A 23,097-nucleotide genomic window follows, 5' to 3' on the forward strand; every position below is an offset into this window, starting at 1 on the left:
ATATGCGTGTTATTGGCAGTTACAAAATACAATTCCAATTGTGATACAAAAGTTAAGAGGACATGTTCCTTCTTTCCCCCTGGAAATAGTGCTGTGGAAATTGTGCATGTATATAGACTGTTCATTGTTCAATGAGCATGATAGACCTACGTCATTATAAAATGGGCAGTAATTGTGGTATAATACATATAGGCAAATGTTACGCCAAATGCAGTTCGTGAGGTTAAACAGCCATGTAGGCTGGAACGCAGCGGTAATTTCTGACATGAACTTCAAACAGGCGCTGCTGCAAAAAGTAAAAGGTTATGTATAACTGAGAGCGGTTTGCGTCAACCTGTTACGTAAATTCTTCCAACAAATCCCATAGAATTTTATTGCAAGCGGGTTTACGTTTGTTTAACGTTGCAAGCTCGGTTTTTTATTTCTAAAGTTCTTTGGTATGTAGGACCGTAATGTAGATTGGTAAGATAGCACTAATCTAACTTACAATTAAGTGCACACCAGCAATCAATACCTCTCATTTTTCACTCAGATGCCTATTGTTGTACATGTCGTGTTTATGTTATGCTCATAACATGCCGTTCGTAAATTGACGGAAACGGCAATCGTTTATAGCCTATATGTCTGTCCAGCCTTTCCTCTGTTCAATTTCACACGCTACATGTACAAAATGACTTCGTGCCGTAACAAATTAGATCGGTATAAAATATGGCTGGTAAGCTAAAAAAATTTTGCCATGTATAGTTAGTTGCAGCGACAGAGCCTTATTTCAGTAAAATACAAGATTTATATTACATTAGACTTAGACTCATTAGACTCTTTTCAAGGTAAAAAGATGAGTCGAGCAAACTCTGGTCATGAGAAATTAAAATGTTTCCTGTTACTATGTATCACTTGCTGCCTCATAATCTTCATTTATCTCCATGAATGGGAAGTGTGGGGGATTAATCTTCATAGAGCATGTTCGAAGGCAGAGTGTTTGAACACGTCAGAAGCCTTCATGAGCTATGCCTCGTCCGTGAGTTTTACTGCAATGTTTGCTGACTATAGTATATAAACCTTTCTTGAAACGGATTAATAAAGTCAGAACTGGCGTGAAGCTATGGTTACCAGGTTTTCTGCAGCTATTAATTCAAAACATGAGTGTAACTACCTGACATGTAGTTTCTTCATCAATTGCTATAGTTTGCATATGATGTACGTAGGCCGATATGCTACATAAATTAGTTACGTATAAATATATTTATTCTTAAATAAAAATATTTACCGATATTAATTAATCAACTCGAGAAACGGTAACTAGCTTCAGACCGTTGCTAATTTGATTAATCCATTTCCAGTGGTGGTCAAAATAGCCGTCGGTCAAATGGTCAAATAGGTAGTCAAAATAATAATAATAACTGGTTACTGATGAAGAAAAGTACTGTTACTTCCTAAAAAATTGTCTACTTCATTATACAAGTCGAAAAGTAATGCTATTCAAAACCGCTCAAGTAAAACGTTTTAACACGTTATAGCCTACTATACTCAAGTAAGAAGCTTAATCCGTCTAAATATAGCTGAAAAATAAAAAAGTCTGCTTTTAAGAGTTTCAAATACTTACAATTGCACGTAACATTTTGAAACTTAATTAAGCAAACTAGTTTCTACTTAGCATGTAGTGCAACTACCTACTTTATAGTACGTTACTTTGACCGAAGACTTTAACTCCAGTTTTACCACTTGGTCACGACTCTGCTACTTTGTTACATGCAGGTTATTTATACCTCAAAAAAAGCCTTTATTTTTTCTACTAATCTTACCACTTCAAACTATCTGATATCATAAACTGCGCAAATAACTTAATGTTAGTTCCGTAAACTTTAATACATTTAGTTATTTGCAGATGCATGAAATAAACCCGAACTTAGAAGCTGCAGATATTGGCCAAAAAGTTATAAATTCAACTGATGGCCCGACATTAGGCCTACACTCAAATTCTTTCACGCCAACATGGGTAAGTTAACATCCATTAACTTTTTTGTTGGATCTGCTGCACTTCTTGCTATAACTTACACGATGCTGGTTCCAGGTGCTTGCCATTGTTGCTAAAAAGTGTGGCTCGGCAGCTCTTACCTTCATGTTGGGTGGCCATCCAAATATTATCTACTTACCAAGGGAAGAATTTCATATAGACTCGACTTGCAAAGTGAAACGCTCTATGGCAAATACCATAAGGTTGTTTATAAATTGCTGAACAATATGTGTAATTTGTTTTTCAACAAACGACGCTCAGAATTTCAACCAACGTAATAACCTGTGGTATATAATATTCATTTCGCTTTCAAAAATAACATTTTTTCAGAAAGTTCCAGATGGCCAATCCACACCCTTCCGCTTACATTTTACAAGAGAATCAATGTCTGTGGAAAGGACGTGCCTTCGAAGTTCTGGGTGAAATGAAACCACACAAGATTATAACCATGTTTTGCGATCCAGTGCATAGGGTGCTTTCGGATTACTTGCAAATTTCATTGCGACAGCCGGTTAGTTGTAAACAAAACCTAACTTTTTGATTTTATCCAAAGGTTAACGTTAGAAAAACATAGCCTACTAATAACTTATATTATATTCTGGCATACATGTAGGATAAATTGTGATCTAAGTTATTTTGCATTGTAAACTGAACGTAACACAAGCAAAAAATATAATATACAATCCTACAGTGGAAAAACTTTTGTTGCAGAATACTTTTGAACGATTCAAAAACGCTTCGTTAACGGATGCGATAGATCTGGCCCTCAAACACTTATACGAGACCAGGAAAACTAGGTCGGAGGATAAATTCGCGAGTCATGTAAGAAAGCTGGCCGTTCAGTTTCCGATCAATCACGTGGTGAATATCGTTTCAAAGGGATTGTACGTCTACGCACTGATGGAATACTACAAACACTACAGAAAAGAAGACGTTTTAATTTTGAATGGAAAAGATATGATTTTGAGACCGTGGGAAGTTATGGACCAGGTGCAGACTTTCTTAGATCTGCCCGAGCGAATTACCCGATCGGATTTTTATAAAAACGAAAAAACTGGTTTCTACTGCTTCATAAGACAAAACATGCAATACTGTCCTAGTGATGAAAAAAGCCTCACCCACAGTAACGATACTGTAAAACCAACTCTGCCTCCGGATTACGTCATTAAACTCCAGAAATTTTTCGAACCTTACAATAAAAAGTTGTTCAACCTACTAGGTTTCAAAATGGATTGGAAGAACTAAGCAAAAGTGTAAAAAGCAGTTAAATATTGAAAGTCAAATTTCTTACCATATGGTGCTGATATCACGAAATAAAAGTACGTCAATCAGTTTTGTCATCTCTTTCTAATCATTACCGAATAGTGATATAACCACCATTTCTAATTTCGCCACACATGTTTGAATATGAAAGTCTTAAATGTAATGTTTTAGCGTTCGGTATATGTTAATTTCTATATATTTTATTAAACCATTTGGCTCAGTATGCCCCTTTCTTGTCGTATTAGGTATCACAATCGACTATATCCAGCTCTCTGGACATAGGCACATCTTTTGTGGCTAAAATCTAAAATCATCATCTGTTCGCTACTTGGAATCCTGGATCAGGCGCTCCGTTTTATGTTGATATCAACAGACTTTTGAGTTTGTAACTAAATTTTTATCTTTAATTTGGCAACAGTGCTTAAAGAGGCCAGCAATTCTTATATAGGCGATGATAATTAATACGTAACCTGTAATACGTAACCTGTAATAACTTATACGTTGATATTACTAATAAGCGTCGCTATATTGCAAGCCATGGTGGCAAAAATCGGTGAAGACAGTCAATTGTTTTTCCCCAGGAGATACCCACAATCACACGTGTTGGTTGTTATAATTTTTATACAGTACTTTAAATGCCAGTTGTCGCATATACAAGAAAGCTTTTTATGCGTCCGAGTGTCATTAGACTACTATGTCTTTATATATATATGTGTTGGGGTTTGTAACTGGTTAAGTAATAAAGTTACGCGAACCGTTTTTCCGCTGAAAAGGGATCTTTAACGTTTGCTTTCTATTGTTTAGACCAGCTATGTCCCACCGAAATACCTTAGTGCAGGCCTGGCCAACCCGCGGCTCTTTGCCCGGTATTATGCGGCTCTTTCGTTCATATTGAACCTCCGAAAGAGAGCACATTTTACCCATTTTAGGCAGATAAATAATACAGAAAAGTAATCTCTACTGGCTAATGTTCAATTGATATTTGCTAAATAATGATTGATTACATCAGATTTCGACTCAGAATAAAGATGATGAAACTGAAACAATATCTGATGCAGTAATATGACGTAATAAGAAAAAGCGTCATAAATCATAATGTATATGAGGTGGCTCTTTGCGGTTAACATAGTAAGAAGTGAGGTTCCTAGTCTCTGACTGGTTGGCCACCCCTGCCTCAGTGGGTCAAAAATTACGTCACTAGTTCAATTTGGGCCGTACATTGCCACCATGAATAACTTAAACTACTAATCACACAAACAACACGTAAAATAACGGACGTTATGACGCTCAAACAATTTGTACATTGATAAAGTAATAATTAATCAACGGCAAACTTTCATATACATAACTTCTCGTTTTTTGGTAGCCTAATTACTGTAATTGTTACTGCCCGTAAGTTTGCAAGCTTTCCGAAATTAAACAAAACAGAAGCATATTTTTTCGAAACTTCATTTTAGCTAAACAATGTCGATATGCTGTTAACGTTAGTTTTTTATTGTGGCCTGAAACATGTAGTTTTCAATCTACAGTAATTAATTGCTGTCGCTCGAAAGTTAGCACGTTGGCATGGGGTGAAGTGTCATATAGGCTACAAAATGGGGCAAGTTATCACATGTTGTATTTGTAACCAGTGGGAAAAATCTAAATGATTTGGTAGAACCTTTTTTCACCCGTTATGATTTGACAGAGAAAATGGTTAATCTTCATCTACTGAAACGCTGATTTGAAAATTTAGTGAAGAAAGTCCTGGTTTTACGATTACAGACATGCGTGTTTGTGCGATGTGTTGATTATTGAAATATTTCATTTTACATGACCGTTAGCAGCACACAACAGATGGGTGAACCGTTGGTTTGCACAGAAGCTAAGAAGAAATAACATTCATAATGAAGCAAACCATTACATAAATTGACAAAAAATTAAAAAAGGTGCAGAGAAGTAGACAAAACACATAAATTGAATGACCACAAAGACTATTTACCAAAAAAGGTACGATATAATGCTCAATGTTTATAGTTAAATGATGGCATCTTTAAAAAATAAGTGCAAAGTGATTTTTCCGCAAAAGGGTTGCAAGATCACACAAACCCGTAAGCAACTTCCATGTGAAAGTCATGTGCTAGAACTGGATCCAATTCACACGCCTAAAACATAAGCAGATAAATATTTAATGAATATTAAGTAATATCTAAGAATACCACAGAAAGACCTACTCTTAGAAAATAATTTTTGGCTTCTTCTTCGTCTTTTCTTAATCCATTTCCCAATGCTAAGCACCTGGACAAGTAAAAACAAGCATAGGCTATGCCTTTGGTGACGTATTGTGCCAAGCATCCTGTATCTTTTGCCAATTCCTCCACATCAGTGTAAGCAACAACTCTAAAACATAAATTCATTTAAAATCTACTAACTTCATATTATTCAACACAATAGCAAAAGCAAGTCGCCAAATACCACTAATATTGTTAAGGAACTGTTAATAGTTAACAATAAAAAAATAACCTCCTGGCAAGATCACTGGCTTTAGTGTAGAGTTTCTTTCGATAAAAGAGCTGTACAAGTCGCCCCTGAGCATATACATTTCCCCTTTCTGCAGCCTCTTTCAAGCACTCATATGCACTGCTTTCGTCTTTGGTAATGCCATGTCCTTCCATGTACATCACACCAAGAACACCTGAAAAGTATGCAATAAAACAGAAACTAGAAATATTTTTGTGGTCTAAACACAAATAGCAACTTGTTTGTTTTTATAATTCAGGTACTTGCCTTGGGATTCTATGCTTCCATTTCCACAAGCTTCAGAATGCCAAAAAAATGCTTGATTTAAATTAAGGAAGTCGGGACGAGAATAAAGCATTCCAAGCATTGTCTGTGCATGGATGCTTGCATTTGGGTTGCCGTCATCAGCAGCCAGTAGCCACCATCTCACATGAGGAACAATAAAATTATGTAAATTCTGTCCTTTAGCAATTAAAAAAGTTAAAGTGAGGGATGTTCGTAAATGACCTACTTTTCGGCTTCAACATTGCTTTGTTCTACGCCATGACCTTCAAAGTAAGCTCTTCCTATATTGAACTGCGCATGGTGCTTCAAATGCTGTGCTCGAATGCTTTTAGCATTGGCAACTTTTAACATTAATTCAAAACCTTTATTCTGGAAAAATTTAACATAACATTTAACAACTTATAATTTTACTGGAAACAACAGTTGTAAATATATTCTCATTGGCTTCGTATTCATTACAGCTGTACATCGTTTAACCTATTCATTTTAAGCATCAGATTTATTGTACGAAAGCTAGATTTAGGAACCAAAATTCAGAACAATTTGGCAGCATTGTGATTAAGGGCATTGGTATTCCTTTTTAAACTTAGTTTAATATGGGCAAAACAAAAACAAAGCAACATTGTTACAATTAAAAAAGCAGCAGCAGACAAAATAGGTAACCACAAACTAAATGTTGAGTGAACCATATGAACCCATATAGGTCAGATGGAATATTATCGATTAATATATTCCGATTTTATCTGTAGCGGTGCTCTTGAAACATGAACATACATTCAAGCCACGTGACCAGACATCATATGTGAAAGTGTTTGTTCTTATTATAACGTCTGCTTTTCAATAACTTGTGTAGATTATAAAAATATTATGACAACTAACCAGATCTTCTGCAATACCAATTCCATCATAATACATTGCTCCTAACTGATAAGCAGCTTGGGAATCCCAATCTTTTATTCTTTCAAACTGTACCACTGCTTTTTCAAGAAGATCCTAAAATATTTCAATATTATAAAGAAAATCCTAAAATACATTATAATCATTAATACAGAATTTATGGTAAAAAATTTACAATTTTTGAATATAATTAATTAATTATTTTACAACTTGTTACTGTGCTTTACTTGAATAAAAGTTTACCTCCTCATAATAAAACTGGCCCAACAGAAAAGGAGCAGTTTTATCACCAGCTTGTATTTTCTCCAAAAGATGCCCCTCAATTTTTTCAAACAGCTGGTCATCAGTCGCTCCACTGACTGATGTTGCCTTTACACTTTCATCTACAACCTCATCTTGCAGTGTGTTGATAACACTTCCTCCTCCTGCTCCAGGATAAATTTCCTGCACAATCTTCTCCATGAGATTGAGGCAATTGCTTAATTTTTTAGAAATGTAGACTATTTTTTTTGGTTTTAGATTACGCCTATCATTTTCTGCGAAGAGTGAAACTTTACATAATTATAAAAATCGCTTTCTAGTGTACTAATCAGTGGTTACTGTAAATAAAAATTTGCAGCATGCTATAAGCCTTCTGCTATTCAGAAAAGCTATATATGGACCCAGATATATCAGTACAAGATTAAAATTACTAAACTTATGTTATTAAATATGTTATAAAACTTTAATCACTCTCCAAAAAAGGTAAAATATTAGTTTACAGCCATGTTGATTGACTTCCTGCTACTGTAACTTATTGCAAAAGTGTTGCATTTTACACTGAATCCGTCAGCTTTGGCTCAGAAATATAGCAAGACATAGTTTCCAAAACAAAAAGCAGACCATAGAATATTGCATAAAATAGGCCTATTGCTGAGCTACAACAATGACATAAAACTTCTAGGCCTAGTCCTCTACACCTAAAGTTAATTAGGTATTACTGTAGTAAGTTCAGTGCAAAAGCTGATAGGTTATATCATTATCAGCAATGCATTTAGTAGGTTTTAAGTCCACTGGACAACATTTTTAAATTCCATACTACTCTATTTCGTTTAAGTGCTCATTTTGTAATTAGAGATAAATTAATTTTGATGGAAATTTGACGCACAACCTGTTCGCTTGTGTCCAAACTACTAATGTAAGGCCAACAAGCAAGATCAAGGTTGACTTGGCATGATTGGTCATGATCAGTCGAGGTAAATCCCCGGTTACCTTAACAACCACTTCCTTGTCGCTAGAGGCATTAAAGGCAAATTAAAAAAAACGACAGGCTTTGGAAATATGGGTTTATACAAAAAAGTTAAAAATGTTATGGACAAATAAAAATCATTATGTCATAAAAATCTTAAATGAAAAACAAAATGTATTTCCAGCGAACAAGACCGGGAAACTTAAATATTTTGGACATACAACAAGGAAAGAAAAACACATTTTTCAGGAAAAACTAAATGTGCTCGTAGAAGAAGGAACAGGTTTTTTCTAATTTCAAAGAAGATTTTGCCAAATTGGTAAACTTGAAAAAAGAACATAAAAATTGGAATGTGCCGGAGAAAACCCTAACCCACTTGAATATTTTAAGGAGGAAAATAGCAAGCCAGTAATTTACAGTCTCAAAATATTCAAAACACTTCATAAATAAAAGCCAAATAATAAACGAAATTTAACAAAATAACAGATGGGATGATTTGGTCTTCTAAAAACCTTTCTCTTGGTTTTAGTTAATTTCGTAGAGTTTGTTTCCATTGCGGTTAATTTTATTTCAATTTGATATTTGGAATTTTCGAGAGCCTTGTATTTTGCTAGATCGAATATTGTACTGCAGAGCCTTAGTTTCCTATCAGGAAAATAAAAATTTGTTGATTTCTTTTTTGAAAAACTCAGTCTGTTATTTTCATGCTATGCAGTTTTCAGGGCTAATGTTTTTATTTGTAAACTCTGTACTAAATTTTTACTTGGAAAAGATATGCAAACGTATTGTAATTAGAAGTGATCCAACCACGGACTGCCGATGCGACATTTTGCACTTTCAGTTCAAAAACAGACAAAATTTATTTCACTAGACAGAAGAAAAAGCATTAAAGAGTAAACTTTGTAAAATTGAAAAACGGCAATTATACCCATAAAAACAAAATGATTTGTTGCTGCATAGATGACATGGCACATTCATTCTAACATCATGGTCTGCTGACTAAAAAGACTTATTGATAAAGCACTTAAAAACATTGGGATGGAGTTCTGATGGTGCAGGTGTAAAGATATAAGATCCTCTAACGACTTTGAAAACTCTGTTTCCAGCATTTGCATCGTCCCGTCTGGCTTCATCTAATATAACAAACAACAACTCTTAATGGGCTTTCATTTCGTTTTAATTATCATTTTTATGACTTTATTTGTTGATTCCAGAAGCATATTGCACCTACCTCAAAAAGTAAACAATCTGATTCTGACTCAGCATACATTGACAGCAGCTTAAACCTAGAATCTGTTGAGGTGTCTATTCTGTACCCAGTAAGAGAATAGCATGCCTGCAAAAATAATAAAAAAACATTCAAGGTCATTGGTCATATTATCAGCAAGTCTATTATTCTTGAAACTAAATTATGTAACTTTAAACGAAGTGACTATTTCTTCATATGTAGGTCAAGCAGCGCAGTGAGGTTAGGGGTGGGTATGCAGAAAGTTGATTAAGCTGTTTAAGGTTTAATTGGAGTTAGATTCGGATTAGAAGGTAGATATAGGTTCTTTATGTTATAACCTTTAAGTTAGGTTATCAAGAAACTGAGAAAACAAGCTTCGAATGCATGATTTTTTCCAGTGATATAGTGGCAGCCACTTCTAAATATCATAGCAACGATACCTGTCTGTATTCTTGTATTTTCTTACTGAATATTTCTTTAAGTCTTTGATTACGCAACTCAGCTCGCGCGATTTGTTCTTTAGCAGTTCGGGAAATTTCAACTTGAAAGCATTAACACAAATACGATAATTACTCAGTTCAATTAAAGTAAGTTAACCTAAAAATCTCAATCTTCTACGACATAATTACCTTCAGATATAGAGACTTCATGCCCTTGCTGTAATTCAGTAATTTTTTTACGCAATTCTGTGTTGTCTGCTTTCAGCTGAGCCACGTCTTGCTTTGATTTTTGATGAGCCAAAGCTGACGGATTCATTGCGAAATGCAATACCTTTGAAATTGCAGCAAATCAATCTACATATCTGGATCAAGCATATAAATCACTAATCTGGTACATCCTATCTCAGTGGTATGTGAATCATACAATATTGGGGATAAAAACCTTTCACGTTCGTTTTTATACTTATATTTTGAACTACAAACCTTAGTATTTTCAGGATTGTAGTCTCCTTTAATTCTGCCTTGCTCTATCCATGTCTCAAGATGTTCAATCTTATCATGCATAGTGATACGCTCCTTTTCATATTCCTCGATCTATTTTGAAGAATATGATGGACATGAAACATGACACTCAACATATGAACAACAGTTGGCTTTAAAAGTACGTAGTTTGTAAGAGTGTAAGTCAACTACATCCACAAAATCAACCAGATGACACCAAGTAGATGACACAGTAATAACATACCTTAACTTTTAATGTTTCTAGTTCAGAGTCATTTGCATTTTCACTTTTCATACATTGAGAAGGTGTTGGGCAGACACCAGCACTTGGATAAACTTCAGGGCCTCCTAACTGTTTTGCACGTAACTTGTGAAACAGTTTTTGTTCTTCACTTTTCTGAAAAAAAGCATTACGAATAGCAAAAAGAATTATGCCATTGTAATTATAAAGAAATGTGCAACAAAAACCAGACATACTTGTAATTCATTTTCCAACTGCTCAATTCTGAAATATAGTTTTCTGTTAGCATCCTCAGAATTCTGAAGTCTTCTGCTAAGCTGTGTTGTGTGTGAGGTGGAAGTCAACTCAGCATCATATGACTGAAATGATTGTCAATAACATGTCTTAAAAAAAATTGACATGTGGCGAAGTAAAAGAAGTTATTAGATGACTTTTCATGTAAGTGCCTTCCAGCGCTTCTTAAATGGTAACAAGCTAGTACTGCAAGCTTTATGCAAACACATGATGCTATTGGATTATGGTTTTGTGGTAAAATTGCCTTGCTTGCTTCACCTGTAAGATAGAACGAATTGAATCTCTCTCATGAGCAAGTAACCCGGCTTTTTTTCGAAGACGTATTAACTGTGCACTTAAGGAGGATGAACTTTCTTGTTGTTCAGCAAGCTGCATAGTAACAAAATTTGTTTTATAGATTTATTGTTAAATTTATAAAATTTATTAAATACTTAAATTTATTGTTGGCCTTGGCACAAAAAACAACCTTGGCATCCAGCACTGTCTTTTCTTGTTTCTCAGTCATATATTTTTTGCTTAATATTACATGCTCAGACTCTAATGTTGCATTTCTTTCCTCCAAGAATTCTATCATGTGACGCAATTCCAACACCTACATTATGACAATAGGTGATAAGAATTAAACTTATTTAATAACTAATATGCAGTTCACAAGCAAAGGTTAAATACCTGCGACGAAAGTTCATTGTATTTGGATGTGACTGACTGGTTGTTATCTAAAGATTTGAGCCTTGCCAAGAGGTTGTTATTTGTTGCTTCCAGGTTGTCCATTTTAGCACACCGCTCTTCAGCTCTATCTAATTTTGACTCGGCTAACAAGAGTTTTTCATTGAGAAGAAAAGCATTTTCCTGGTTTTCTCTAGAAATAAATTGAAATGTTGAATTTATGCGAACAACTGATAAATAGCAAACAGATGAAAGCCAGTACTTTAGTTTGTGGTTCTCCTCAGCTAAGCGCTTGTATTCAATCTCTAATTGTCTGAGGCGGCTCAAGTCTTCTTTAAAAATCTGCAGAAAAATAGCAGACTTCGTAACTTTTCTTTTTATAAGACTATGACATTTTGTTATGTTTTGAACAAAAATTTTATTTTTACCTTGGCCATTTTTTCAGCATCTTCAGCTTCTGATAGCCTAGATGTAAGTTCCCTTAGTTCCCTTTTCAACTCTTGGATTTGGGTTTCTCTCTGCTGATGCAAATGTGTGGCCTCCTGTGCTTCATTTATTCTGAAGAATGAAAGTTAAGTTTTGCAACATAACGAAAATTGTTTCATCACTTTCAAAACCGTCATAACATGTTTTTTCATCTATTTGCTTTGTTGAGCATAAAAACACAACATTCATAATCATATTTATAACATGGGTAACTTACATAAGTCTAATAGAGCTTAAGCTTAATCTTATAAAAACGATAAGAACATCTAGCAAACAGAATTTGTGAATACCATCTTGGACTAGAGACATGTTATCATTATCAAACACTACATCAACCAGCTAGGCGAACATAGCGAACTAACTCTTGAGAGTAGTTGGAAAACTTTGTTTTAGTTGTATACTATATAATTATGGATATGCAGTGATATCATTTTGCTTCCCTTTCAGGTCTCAATATAAGCAAGTACTACTAATCTACTATATTTAAACATTGTTGATGTGATTTTTTGTACTTGTTGGTAAAGTGTTCCATATGTGAAGACATTTCCTCCAATCTTAATTCCAAAATATTCACATGAGATTTTAAGTTCATATTTTCCTCCTGAAGCTGGCTGTTCTTGTTGGCATTCATTGCAAGTTCATTTGCAACACCTAGATTATTGCAGTGTTTTGTGAATTATCATCAAACTAAACTTTGCAAAAATAAAGCAACTTTCTCTGGATGCTACTAAATAATGTACAAAAAGATTAATATTTCAAATCCTCCACAGTAAATACTAAAAATAATTTAATTAAATGAAAGAAAGCAAATCCTCAAAAAGGCATACGGTCATCTGCTTCTTGTTTGACTTTGTGCAGCTGACTGTATGAGCTTTCCCACTTGCTTATTTCATCGTTCTTTTCTTTTTTGGCAGATTTTGTCTCATCGATTAACTCCAACGACTTCGATGTAAGCTGCTTCACTTTAAATTGCAAATTGTCACATCTGAAAAATAATTGCTTGTATTTTTCATAAAAAGAAAACTTGAACCTGAAGTCTGGTAATAAATACAACATTTTACATATACTAGCTTAATGCATAGTTCAAACGTTACAAAACCTTAACTTACTTTTCTTTCAAATGACAATTTTCAGAAAAAAACTGATTCACTTTACTCTCCAGCTCTATGTTAGCTTTAACTTGTGCTTTTTTAACAGATTCAAATTCAGCTTCCATGTTCTTTATTTTCAACTAAAAATAACAGGAATTAATGACAAAAATTATGTAGCATATATAATACCAGATTTCCAGCAGAATGCAATACGTTATTCATCACCATCATTTCAACATTGGACAATGCTGCCTCAGGTTTTACAACTTCTGTTGACGTCTCTTGCAAAGTCTCATCTTTTGCGATGTTGAAGGGAATGCTACTCAAAAACTGTATACAGATAGAAACTATTAGTATTATTTCAAATTGTGCACGAGTATGGTGTACAAATTACAGTTATCGGAAAATATGGCAATTTCTGACAAGAATTGTACGTACAGACAGAAATTTTAGCTTGCCAGTGTGCATTAAAACCCAATTCTGCAGTTCTAATAAATAAATTTATAATAATAATCCAATTTATAATAAATTGTCAACAAAAACAAAATGTGCCTTGTTTGTTTATTATAAATTGACAAGAACACAGAAGAGTTTGACGAGCATGTTGATTTGTCTCATCTGTTCATGTACCGCACTTTCAACTATGTCAAATCACCACATTTGCAAGTACATCAAACTGCAATGCATGGCAGTTTTCAACAAGGTATTGTATAAGCAGAGACACCAAGTGACAGGTTGGCGGCGTGACAGACTGCATTGAAGACTAACTTATTTGTTTGTTGATTAAAAACTGGTGTGAAGTGAATAAGTTTGCTGTGACCGTTGCTAAGTTTTGTGCATATGTATGCCATACTTTCCACTATGGCACATGCATTGCAATTTAAAAAATCCAACACAACTATTCAGTGTTGTAATGTCTCAAGTCAAATTTTCCAACAACAATTGTGATAGCAAAGAATGGAGCTATAGGTAACAGAATTATAATTTTTTCCAAAAAATATACTTCTATCAAAAAAACATCAACCAGACTAATTTTGAAACAGACACAACATTATGATTACCATTTAGACGCAATGCATAGTGTGACAAAGAATATTTTCGATTTAAATGCATTGTTTTGTGCCACAGTTTAAATTGGGTCAGCTTGAGTCGAGTCATAACTTAAATTGACTAGAGTCAAAATTCAAATTGACTTGAAACGAGTCAAAAATAATGACTTGGTTACAACACTGCTAATTGTACCAGAATTATCAGCATGTAGAAGTAGCTACCGGCGAGCTTCTATTGGCTGCAGCTCTTCGTTGTGTATCCAAAAAATTAGTAAAATCTCCCATAATCCTCATCACTTTCGTGTTGTCTGGGGTATAATAAACTGATAACTTATCTTCATCCATGGTCAGACGGTTTCAGGTATTAAACAACCTATTTAATGTACCTTTAAGAAATTTGTGTTTTCTTTTTGTATGAAGGCTATCCAAGATTTAAGGGATCCATAAATGTTATAATAAACTTTAGATAAACTATACAAGTTTTTAACTGATTATACTAAAGCGACTGTTGAATACGGTGAAAGTCATTACAGTATGACATCATAGCATAGTGATTGGACACGCTAAACACCCTAAGAGAAACGATCAATTTACACATTTGTAGGTTTTAAGAGTTTTAAAGTATTATGTAACTTATGGTCAAACACAGCACCGAGTTGCATAGACTTTCTGGCTGTTAAACCTTTCACAGTTATAGCGATAAGCAAGTTACTACAATAATGCAAATTAACAACATGTACATATTATTGCATCAGTCATCATACACTTCATACAATTCTACATATAATTACAAGCTTCGCTCGTCATCGTTTAATGTTCGCTAGTTGTCCATGCTTTCACTCTTTGCGTGTGAAACAAACTGAATAAACATTTTGTTAATAAAACACAAGGTCTTTCATAGTACATCTCAAGCCCAATATTTAGAGAGATAAAATCGTTTTTATTCAAAATCCGAAAAAAAACGGGTTTACCTGGTTATTTGCTGTCACATACCCGAAACCCGGGTTTTAAAATTAGTAGAATGTTAAGAGAAAACACTTTGAAAAGTTTAAAAAAAAGTTTTCGAAATAATTGAACGGCTTTAAACCCTTTTTCTATCATGTTCACCATGTCAGTCGTAGGCACAAGTGTGTTGCAGTAACGCATTCCTGCATGGTTGTAGTGCATAGTATTCGAAACCATCACGTTGTAGAACAACCGGGTTTTCACGAGTTAAAAGAAAAATTCTTTGTCTTTTGGTGCGTTGCATGTTACTAATGTTGTGGACCCTTGTGCAAAACGCCAAAATTACGCCCAATTCAGTTTTATTTAGTTCGCTTTATTTCTTTGACTTGCCGTTCTCTCACTGTTCTGTATTTCATGCATAATACACGAGGCTAAAAATGTGTGACAGATAAGCGAGAAAGTAAACCATCGCGAGGGGCAGCATACAACTGCTTAGCATGGGAGAGAACCCTGCTTTTTGTGTGACCTGCGATGAATAGGAAAAGTCCATCTTCCTTCTCGCGGAAGCTAGCCAGCTAATTCTAAATTTTGACAGTCTGAAAAAGTCTGGCTGGTTTTTCCTTGGTTACTTATCAACTTTGTATAGTACCTTGTACAGTCAGCATCAATTGCTTTAGCTCAAAAGACCTATTACTAACGCATACATCCCGCGCTCGTTCAGGCTAAAATTTTCTTAGACCCACAGCATTCGCCAAAAATTTTTTATCGAAAACACTCCGCTCAGTCGCTCTATGCGAGTCCAAATTTTATGGGGGGTTCAAACTTTCATACAAAATTTCAATACAGCGGTATCATTGCTCAAACCAAACCAAGAGCTCGAAAGCAACCTTATTCTGCTTTATTGATATTGATTAATAAATACCGTTGCGTTTTGGTACTGTCCTTGCTTGATATACCGTCCTTGCTAGTTAACACATGGCCATGTTAACTAGGCAACGTCATAGCCCCCCTTTATATTACTTTATATTAACTTTTTGCATGTTTTGCATCTTTGCCACTTGATCCTATCTATAAATTACGAGTAAGCATTTGTTTCAATTTTACTATAATAGTGATGATCATCTCATTATCAGATCCTACAAACAGTGGCGAAAATAAACAATACAATACAGTTATGCTTTAGTCCAGGGCTTCCCAAACTTTTTTGCTCGCGACCCCTTTCAAACTTCTGAAGTTTTCCGCGACCCTTCACGTTTAAATTGATAAGCAGTGCGAAATATACATTAGTCATTAGTGACATTTATTGAGATGCAAAGACTGAATTCAAGCCACCAGTACTCAAAGCCTACTTACTACTTTACACATATGTAGGCTACTGCAAACAAAAAAGCACACACATTTATTCAGTGTGATTGGTCCGACTGCTTTCTGCTACAAAGCAAGTCCAGCCGTGGCTCAATATCTGTTAATGCTGGTCTCAAGGCGGTTTCTATGTTTATTAGGCTGGAAGTATATTTTGTTTTGATTGTATTTTGTACTTCGTGTAAAATTGGTATACGCTCTGCGACCCCTGAAGTTCGTTACGCGACCCCTTGCGGGGTCGCGACCCCCAGTTTGGGAAGCCCTGCTTTAGTCTATACAGTAGCTCATACCTAATCATTTTCGAATATATATTTTTGATCCAGTGAATATCACGTGACTAGCAAATATATAAACTTAGTTTGTCACGTGACTAGATCATTTAACCATAGTAAGTAGTTTGGATTGTACTTCGTATACCGAGTTGTATGCTACTATACTGTACTGTAGTTGTAGGCCTCAGTAATTTTGAAAATTACAACATGGCAGCAGATTTTGTAGGTAGACATGTCAGCATCTATTGTGGACCGACGCTTGGATATTATCAGGGTTGTATAAAGTGCGTGGATGCCGCTTCGCAAACTATTACCCTCACTTCCCCATGTAGAAGCGGTGTGCGTTGTGATTTGCCGGAGATAACTCTGTCGTAAGTATCGACCATAGTGGTAAGTGTGGCACATGCACGAAACTCATGATCGTGTACGCCGAGCTTTTACACGTTCACGCCGATTTATAATAAAAAACTAGTCAAATTTGGTTGCTTGAACACTGATTTGTACCGTAAGAAATAGTTTAAGCAAAAACTAGGTCGTAATTTGAGTAGCGGGTCTAGTACTGTAGTATAAAAGTTCATGCTGTGGTTGTGCACTACCGCATTATATCCCAAAACTTAAGGCACACCATCACCCGAAAATTTTGTTTTTGTGCGTACGATTTGTTATAAAAAACTGCCATGCTTTCCAGTTGGTATTGACGTTGTTTTATGTAAATCGCTCGTTGCAGACACACGTTGTATATAACTTTCCTTCCATGTCTTTGGCATCTGAGGTTTGATCATAATTTTTAGGCTAGTACAGCAGCTTAATTGAATAAATTACCTTACTATGTACAGCGCATGCGATATCATTGATTTAACACTTATTGATGAATTGATGCATGATGGAGAACCTGCAGTTACTGATCCGCAAACTTCTACTAAAGTTGAGACTTCTTCTAAGCCTCAGCCTATTTTGCATGATCCTAAGTCAAGACAAAAGTGTAAGGATGCTCAAATGCTAAACACCCCATCTCCTCAATCAATTTCTCCACCAAAGTTAACTCACAGTTTCAAAGAGCAACGACATTCTAATGTCAAAGATGGGAGACCACAACCCCAAGGTATTGCGATTGAATTTGTCTAATTAAATGTATTTATCATTGTATTTTTCGTCAAAATCACGGTGGGACAAAATCACCGTGGTTAAGGTAAGTCACATACCATATGCTTATTATATTTATACACACTTAGATTGCATATATACAGGCAATAGACGACGTATAGCTTCACATCGCCAGCAGGAAGATTGTTTTAACATAGATGAGTCGGAATTAAATCAAGACTTTGATTTTGAAAAGAATCTTGCTCTGTTTGATAAACAAGCACTTTATGATGAAGTTTACTCTGGAAGTGATGGCGAAATCAGGTATTGGCTGTAAAACATATATGCATAATATTTTGAACAGCCTAATATTACAGAACAAACCACAATGCTTGACCGGAATACATAATGTCATAATTAAGAGCTTTGCTAAAACTGTTACTAATTTGACTTGTATCGAAACAGTTTAATATTCTTGTTGTTGAAGTGTGATATATATATATATACATATATATTCTTTTGGCATTATGCTGTACACAGGACACCAATGAAATCTCGTAAAAGTAAAAAAGTACCAAACTACAGACATGATGAAAACGTTCTGGAAAGTAGACCAACTGTTTACAGGCAAATTGTAATAAATGATAAACTTAAAGAAGAAGTAGCGGAATATTACACAGGTATCAAACATTTTTTTCAACCTAACTGTAGCACGTTTTCTTCTTTCCCATGTATGATGCTTGTTTTAGTTTTGCGTTGCTTTAGTATGCTACAGTTTCGAAGTGTTTTGCCCGGGCCAGATTCATGGGACTTCCCTTGTGGCTATACAGTAGATTTTGCACAGTAACAGTATTTTCACTGTAAAGGGTGTGTGTGTATAACAAACAATGGCATATATCTTACAAAATGTAATAAAACAAAACAATATCTACATTTTTTTGAAGGGCTGGGGGCCATCGGCATTGAGAGTTTGGGTAACGGGACCATGGATAAAAAAGGTTGAGAACCATCGATATATCGTTTATTTTGTTTAACAGATACAGGTCTTGTCATACCTTGTATATCATCATCTCTTCATAACAAAATATGTTCAACGGCAGCAGAGATGGGTATAAGTAATAACAGACAAATTGAAGCCTTTGGAATAAATGCCAGCCAAATGTCACTTAATCTCATGGGGGGCAATACCAGGTGAGTAATCAGTGCCACATATGCCATAGAAGCTACATTGTGACTATTTATCTTCGTAAGTAAAGTTGGGTTTTATATTTTTGGGCTTGAAAAATTCCTGGGTCTTATTTTGGCTTCAAATGCCAGTTGTATTATTTCCTACTGTTATTTTAGACTATTTTAAAACAAAACATTTCTTTGATGTTCAAATGGTTATTTATCAATAACATGAAATATCATGAAATAAATGTGGTGAAAAAGATTACAAAGTAGAAGGAACTGACACTTCATATTACTACATGCTGCCTGGTGTTGTATTCTGAGGCAGGTTTCTCTTATTTGAGAAACCTATTAATCTGAATGGTGTTTATTTTTGAGGCAGTAAGCTCTATGGTAGATTTCTAAATGTTGGTGACCAGCAGTAAATCACTTACAATGTAAAGTTTGCATTTAAAACATTTCTTCAGGTTACATCCACGTAACGCACATCAATGTCCTCACGTTGTGGTGTTTACTGGCCCACATGAAGTTGGTGCACAAGGTATCGCCACAGCTCGGCATCTTGCCAACCAAAACGTGAAAGTTGACGTGTTTATGGCAAATTTTGTTGAGGTATGATTAGTGATTTTTTAATTGTTCGTTCATGTAATTTAAAGTTAGAACAAAAAATTGATAAATTAAGACTGGAATTGGATTTAAAAGTTGATCTTCGATTGTTATTTATTTGCCAGATTAATGACAATTTACAAGATGAACTAAAACTGCTTGCTCTGACAAATGCAGGCCTTGTGCATGATGTCAAAGGTATTTGCTTGTTGCGTTTGACCAATGGAAATGTGTTAGGTTCGAATTTGCAATGGTCGATATTCACATATAGGTATTTTTACAGCCCTGCCGTCAGCACCGGTTGACTTAGTAATTGTGGCAATGGACAACGATCAAAGTAGCTTTTTAAAACAACAAGCATGGTACAACCAAGCAGCTGAATGGTGCCGTAACACCATGGCACCAATCATGTGTTTATGTCCTCCGGAGCAACAGGTCGGCTTGATTTTGGTTTTAGATTTGTGATCAACATTTTCAGCGTTATTGTGAACTTTTTTTAAATATATTTTTAATTTTTAGCTTGGTACTCCTTGCGTGAATGTAAAGTGGTCAGTGTGCTGTGTATTGCCCAAGTCGCTTCCTTCTTCCTGCGGGATGATTTACCTCGTCGATCTCGGACTTCCGCCGAAATTGTTTAAAAAATTGGGCATCAAATATCGCTCTCCGTTTTGTTCAAAGCCATTCATCGCACTTCATCCAAGTTGTTAGTTAATAAATATCAACGAAAATAATCAAACTATGTTGCATTAAAACCACACATCCACACAAAATACTCTTGCCCATTATACCTTTGCAACAGAAATTTTAGCAGTTTTTTTTAAAGTTGAGCTAAAATTCAAATGAGATTATAACCGACGAAGCACATGATTGCCAAAACGTGGTTACACAAGTCTAATTAAGGACTTAACTTTTTGGGCGGGAGAAAATAGTGCATTCTTCACATGGGTCAGCCCACCAATCACTAGGAAAGCTGGCTATTTTTCTGTGCATGTTTCCATCAATTTTACCGGTTTGATAATTACCGATTTTATGAAGCTGTTGTTGGATGTATATACCATGTTTTTACCTGTACGCTGCGCTAATACAATCGCATCTAAATTATGTAAGATGTTGCATGAATCAAGTTATCTTGTAGCCTACGTGACGTCGTTTTTGTCGATAACCATAAGCTCACAGTATATGGCACATACGCGTAATTGTACCTATGAGTAAAATTTATTGAGTGGTAACGTTTTTAACTGATTCAGTTGTATATATTATCTTGTTAAGCCGTTTGTGGTTTAGTATTAAAATTAAGTTTATCAAGTGAGTAGCGTAGGCATATAAATTTCACGGTTCCAAGTTGATTCAAGACAAATCCGCTCACAGACGATTCAACCAACGGTCGTTTGGCCATTAAATTGCATAAAAACTTACAGAGTTATCAACCAACATATACGAGTACATTGTCATTGTTTACAGGAACGTCTACGCATTGCATTATTAGGTATGGATACTGCTTATACCACGCATACCAATAGGCTGCGTTTTTTGTACTGAAATGAAAACAAGTTTGTGCTGTAATGAATATTTAGCGAAAAATTGGAAAAGGAAGCCCACGCCGCTTAAAACACTCTCCCACTTTAAATGCTTGCCCACCTTGTCAGTTTTTCACCCAAGGACCCAACATAAATTTGCCAAAAACGTCTCAATCAGGCGAAGTACGGATAACAAGTAACAGCAAGTGTTCTAAGATCTATGAATACCAGGAAAAGGGTCAACAGTCGGTGAATTCCACAAAGTGAAGGATAGCCTTTTTGTGCTTCCGATAACAACGTTGGCAACAAACAATTCCCAGCGTTGACTTTGTGAAGTTGGGATAAGTCCGAAAGTCTATACGGTTAGAAATCAAAGGCGTAGTAGATGGAGTTTTCATGGCAGGGTTCAGTCTTTCTTTGGCAAATAGCGTGTGTAGGCTTTCTCAGCTGTCACTTTTTCGACATTAATTTGCTCCGTGGTTTACTTTTCATAATGAGTCAATTCAGCGTCAGGCGTATTGGACTTCAGAAGTGCTGTCTGTAAGGTTATTATAGAAATTCGCAAAGTGAATAAAAATCCTTCTCTTCGAAAATTTAGTCGGCAATTTGCATGACTTGTTGCGGGTCTCGTAAGCCCTTCACCAGGCAAAGGAATATTAATTCATTGACGACCTGCTCATCATTTTCAGCAGGATAAGCTCGTTTGCCCAGAGTCGTCACTTTTAAAACAAAGTTGCAAGCAAATTCATCTTCTAGCTGATATGGGAAAAGGATCTTCGCTTTCGAAATATAGAGCTTTCTGTGCTCACTGTCCTTCGCCAGCTCGATAAGATAAACAAGATCGTCAAAGTCAACTTTACTGATGACAGTGTCATATTGCTCTAGAAGCAGCATTTCTTCTATGGAAACTATAGTAAAAAATGATTCTCTCGCTTCTTCAGAAAAATTGCTAAGGCGAAAAGAAGAATTGAATTAGTAAACAAACCTATCCAAATTATCGCCTCTTCAGTAAAATTGTTGCGGCCAAAACAGTCCATGATAGGAACCTAGTTTGCTAATTAACTTTGAAGGGGACAAATTTGGTGTGATATGCGGTTCCACGACATATGGCCGCGGGAAAGTGGCCGCGAACAAACTCACCGGGGTCAACTGAACGTGACGTAAATTGACCGCAGACAAACTGACTGTGACATAAACTGGCCGGCGATCAAATTAACCGTCGATAAATTGGCCGGCGATCAAATTAACCGACGACAAATTGGCCGTCAAAAGGTCAAAATTCTAATTCACTATCTAGTCACTATCCAGTATGTGTATTGCAGTCAAGGTTGCCACTCGTAGAGTTTTTTGGCCCCTTGTACGGTGACCCATATTCATAGATTTCTTATTGTTACATACATTTTCCCAGTCTAGACGAGTTGTTTGATGAGATTATGAAACAATGCGTTGTAGCCTATCTCATGTTGTAACAATGGACTTATTGCAATAACCATCGTTGAAGATTTTGCAAACCGTGACATATTAGATTTTCTCAGAGGCATCGCCCACAACCTACAATTTGCGCAATAAACTTCCTTGTTTGTCAAATAACAGCTTGTGTAAATTTTAGTGCCCATATTATGTAGTGTCATATGTGTTTTGCAGTGAACGTCTTTTAATGTTGTTACTCGTATTTCTCGTATTTCCGGAAATATTTCTGTTTATTTCAATAAACGTTTCAATGTGTATTGAAATAAAAAACAATTTTGTTAAAAACAAAGGAAATAGTTACAAACAAATATTTACTTTACATATCATATACTACCGAGTTTAAAATTTTGACCTTTTGACGGCCAATTTGTCGCCGGTTAATTTGATCGCCGGCCAATTTATCGACGGTTAATTTGATCGCCGGCCAGTTTATGTCACAGTCAGTTTGTCTGCGGTCAATTTACGTCACGTTCAGTTGACCCCGGTGAGT

The 23,097-nt window shown here is 35.5% G+C and overlaps 4 protein-coding genes across 6 annotated transcripts; 2 read left to right on the plus strand and 2 right to left on the minus strand.

The window, feature by feature from the left end:
- The first annotated feature begins 838 nt into the window (after window positions 1–838).
- LOC143450111 (heparan sulfate glucosamine 3-O-sulfotransferase 1-like) lies at window positions 839–3,369 on the plus strand. The gene is made up of 5 exons (XM_076950524.1): window positions 839–1,018; window positions 1,886–1,996; window positions 2,072–2,217; window positions 2,345–2,525; window positions 2,726–3,369. The coding sequence occupies exons 1-5, from the start codon at window positions 1,001–1,003 to the stop codon at window positions 3,257–3,259; spliced, it is 990 nt and encodes a 329-aa protein (XP_076806639.1). The 5' UTR covers window positions 839–1,000; the 3' UTR covers window positions 3,260–3,369.
- A 1,109-nt stretch (window positions 3,370–4,478) lies between these two features.
- On the minus strand, window positions 4,479–7,522 carry LOC143450731 (LRP2-binding protein-like). Its single transcript, XM_076951393.1, has 7 exons — window positions 7,202–7,522; window positions 6,941–7,054; window positions 6,288–6,430; window positions 6,044–6,201; window positions 5,780–5,951; window positions 5,491–5,656; window positions 4,479–5,421 (listed from the first exon to the last, which is right to left on the minus strand). Exons 1-7 carry the CDS (start codon window positions 7,418–7,420, stop codon window positions 5,356–5,358), a joined length of 1,038 nt encoding a protein of 345 aa, XP_076807508.1. The 5' UTR covers window positions 7,421–7,522; the 3' UTR covers window positions 4,479–5,355.
- Window positions 7,523–8,898: 1,376 nt separating this feature from the next.
- Window positions 8,899–16,275, minus strand: LOC143449103 (mitotic spindle assembly checkpoint protein MAD1-like). Of its 3 annotated transcripts, none has more exons than XM_076949177.1 (18): window positions 14,569–16,275; window positions 14,405–14,490; window positions 13,359–13,463; window positions 13,152–13,273; window positions 12,870–13,027; window positions 12,555–12,693; window positions 11,985–12,114; window positions 11,819–11,898; window positions 11,560–11,749; window positions 11,357–11,482; window positions 11,149–11,259; window positions 10,833–10,955; window positions 10,600–10,752; window positions 10,338–10,448; window positions 10,044–10,185; window positions 9,855–9,955; window positions 9,418–9,522; window positions 8,899–9,319 (listed from the first exon to the last, which is right to left on the minus strand). In XM_076949177.1, the coding sequence occupies exons 2-18, from the start codon at window positions 14,474–14,476 to the stop codon at window positions 9,161–9,163; spliced, it is 2,127 nt and encodes a 708-aa protein (XP_076805292.1). In that variant the 5' UTR covers window positions 14,477–14,490; window positions 14,569–16,275; the 3' UTR covers window positions 8,899–9,160. The 3 variants fall into 3 exon arrangements, with proteins under 3 accessions (XP_076805292.1, XP_076805293.1, XP_076805290.1); XM_076949178.1 differs by having other exon boundaries at window positions 14,376–14,490; XM_076949175.1 differs by having other exon boundaries at window positions 14,405–16,275.
- Window positions 16,276–16,860: 585 nt separating this feature from the next.
- Window positions 16,861–20,721, plus strand: LOC143449104 (enhancer of mRNA-decapping protein 3-like). The gene is made up of 9 exons (XM_076949179.1): window positions 16,861–17,132; window positions 17,598–17,863; window positions 18,009–18,168; window positions 18,385–18,524; window positions 18,882–19,035; window positions 19,482–19,626; window positions 19,746–19,818; window positions 19,904–20,055; window positions 20,140–20,721. The coding sequence occupies exons 1-9, from the start codon at window positions 16,915–16,917 to the stop codon at window positions 20,326–20,328; spliced, it is 1,497 nt and encodes a 498-aa protein (XP_076805294.1). The 5' UTR covers window positions 16,861–16,914; the 3' UTR covers window positions 20,329–20,721.
- The last annotated feature ends 2,376 nt before the right edge of the window (window positions 20,722–23,097 follow it).

The sequence above is a fragment of the Clavelina lepadiformis genome, chromosome 3 (genome assembly GCF_947623445.1).
Source record: "Clavelina lepadiformis chromosome 3, kaClaLepa1.1, whole genome shotgun sequence".
In the NCBI taxonomy this organism is placed as follows: Eukaryota; Metazoa; Chordata; class Ascidiacea; order Aplousobranchia; family Clavelinidae; genus Clavelina; species Clavelina lepadiformis.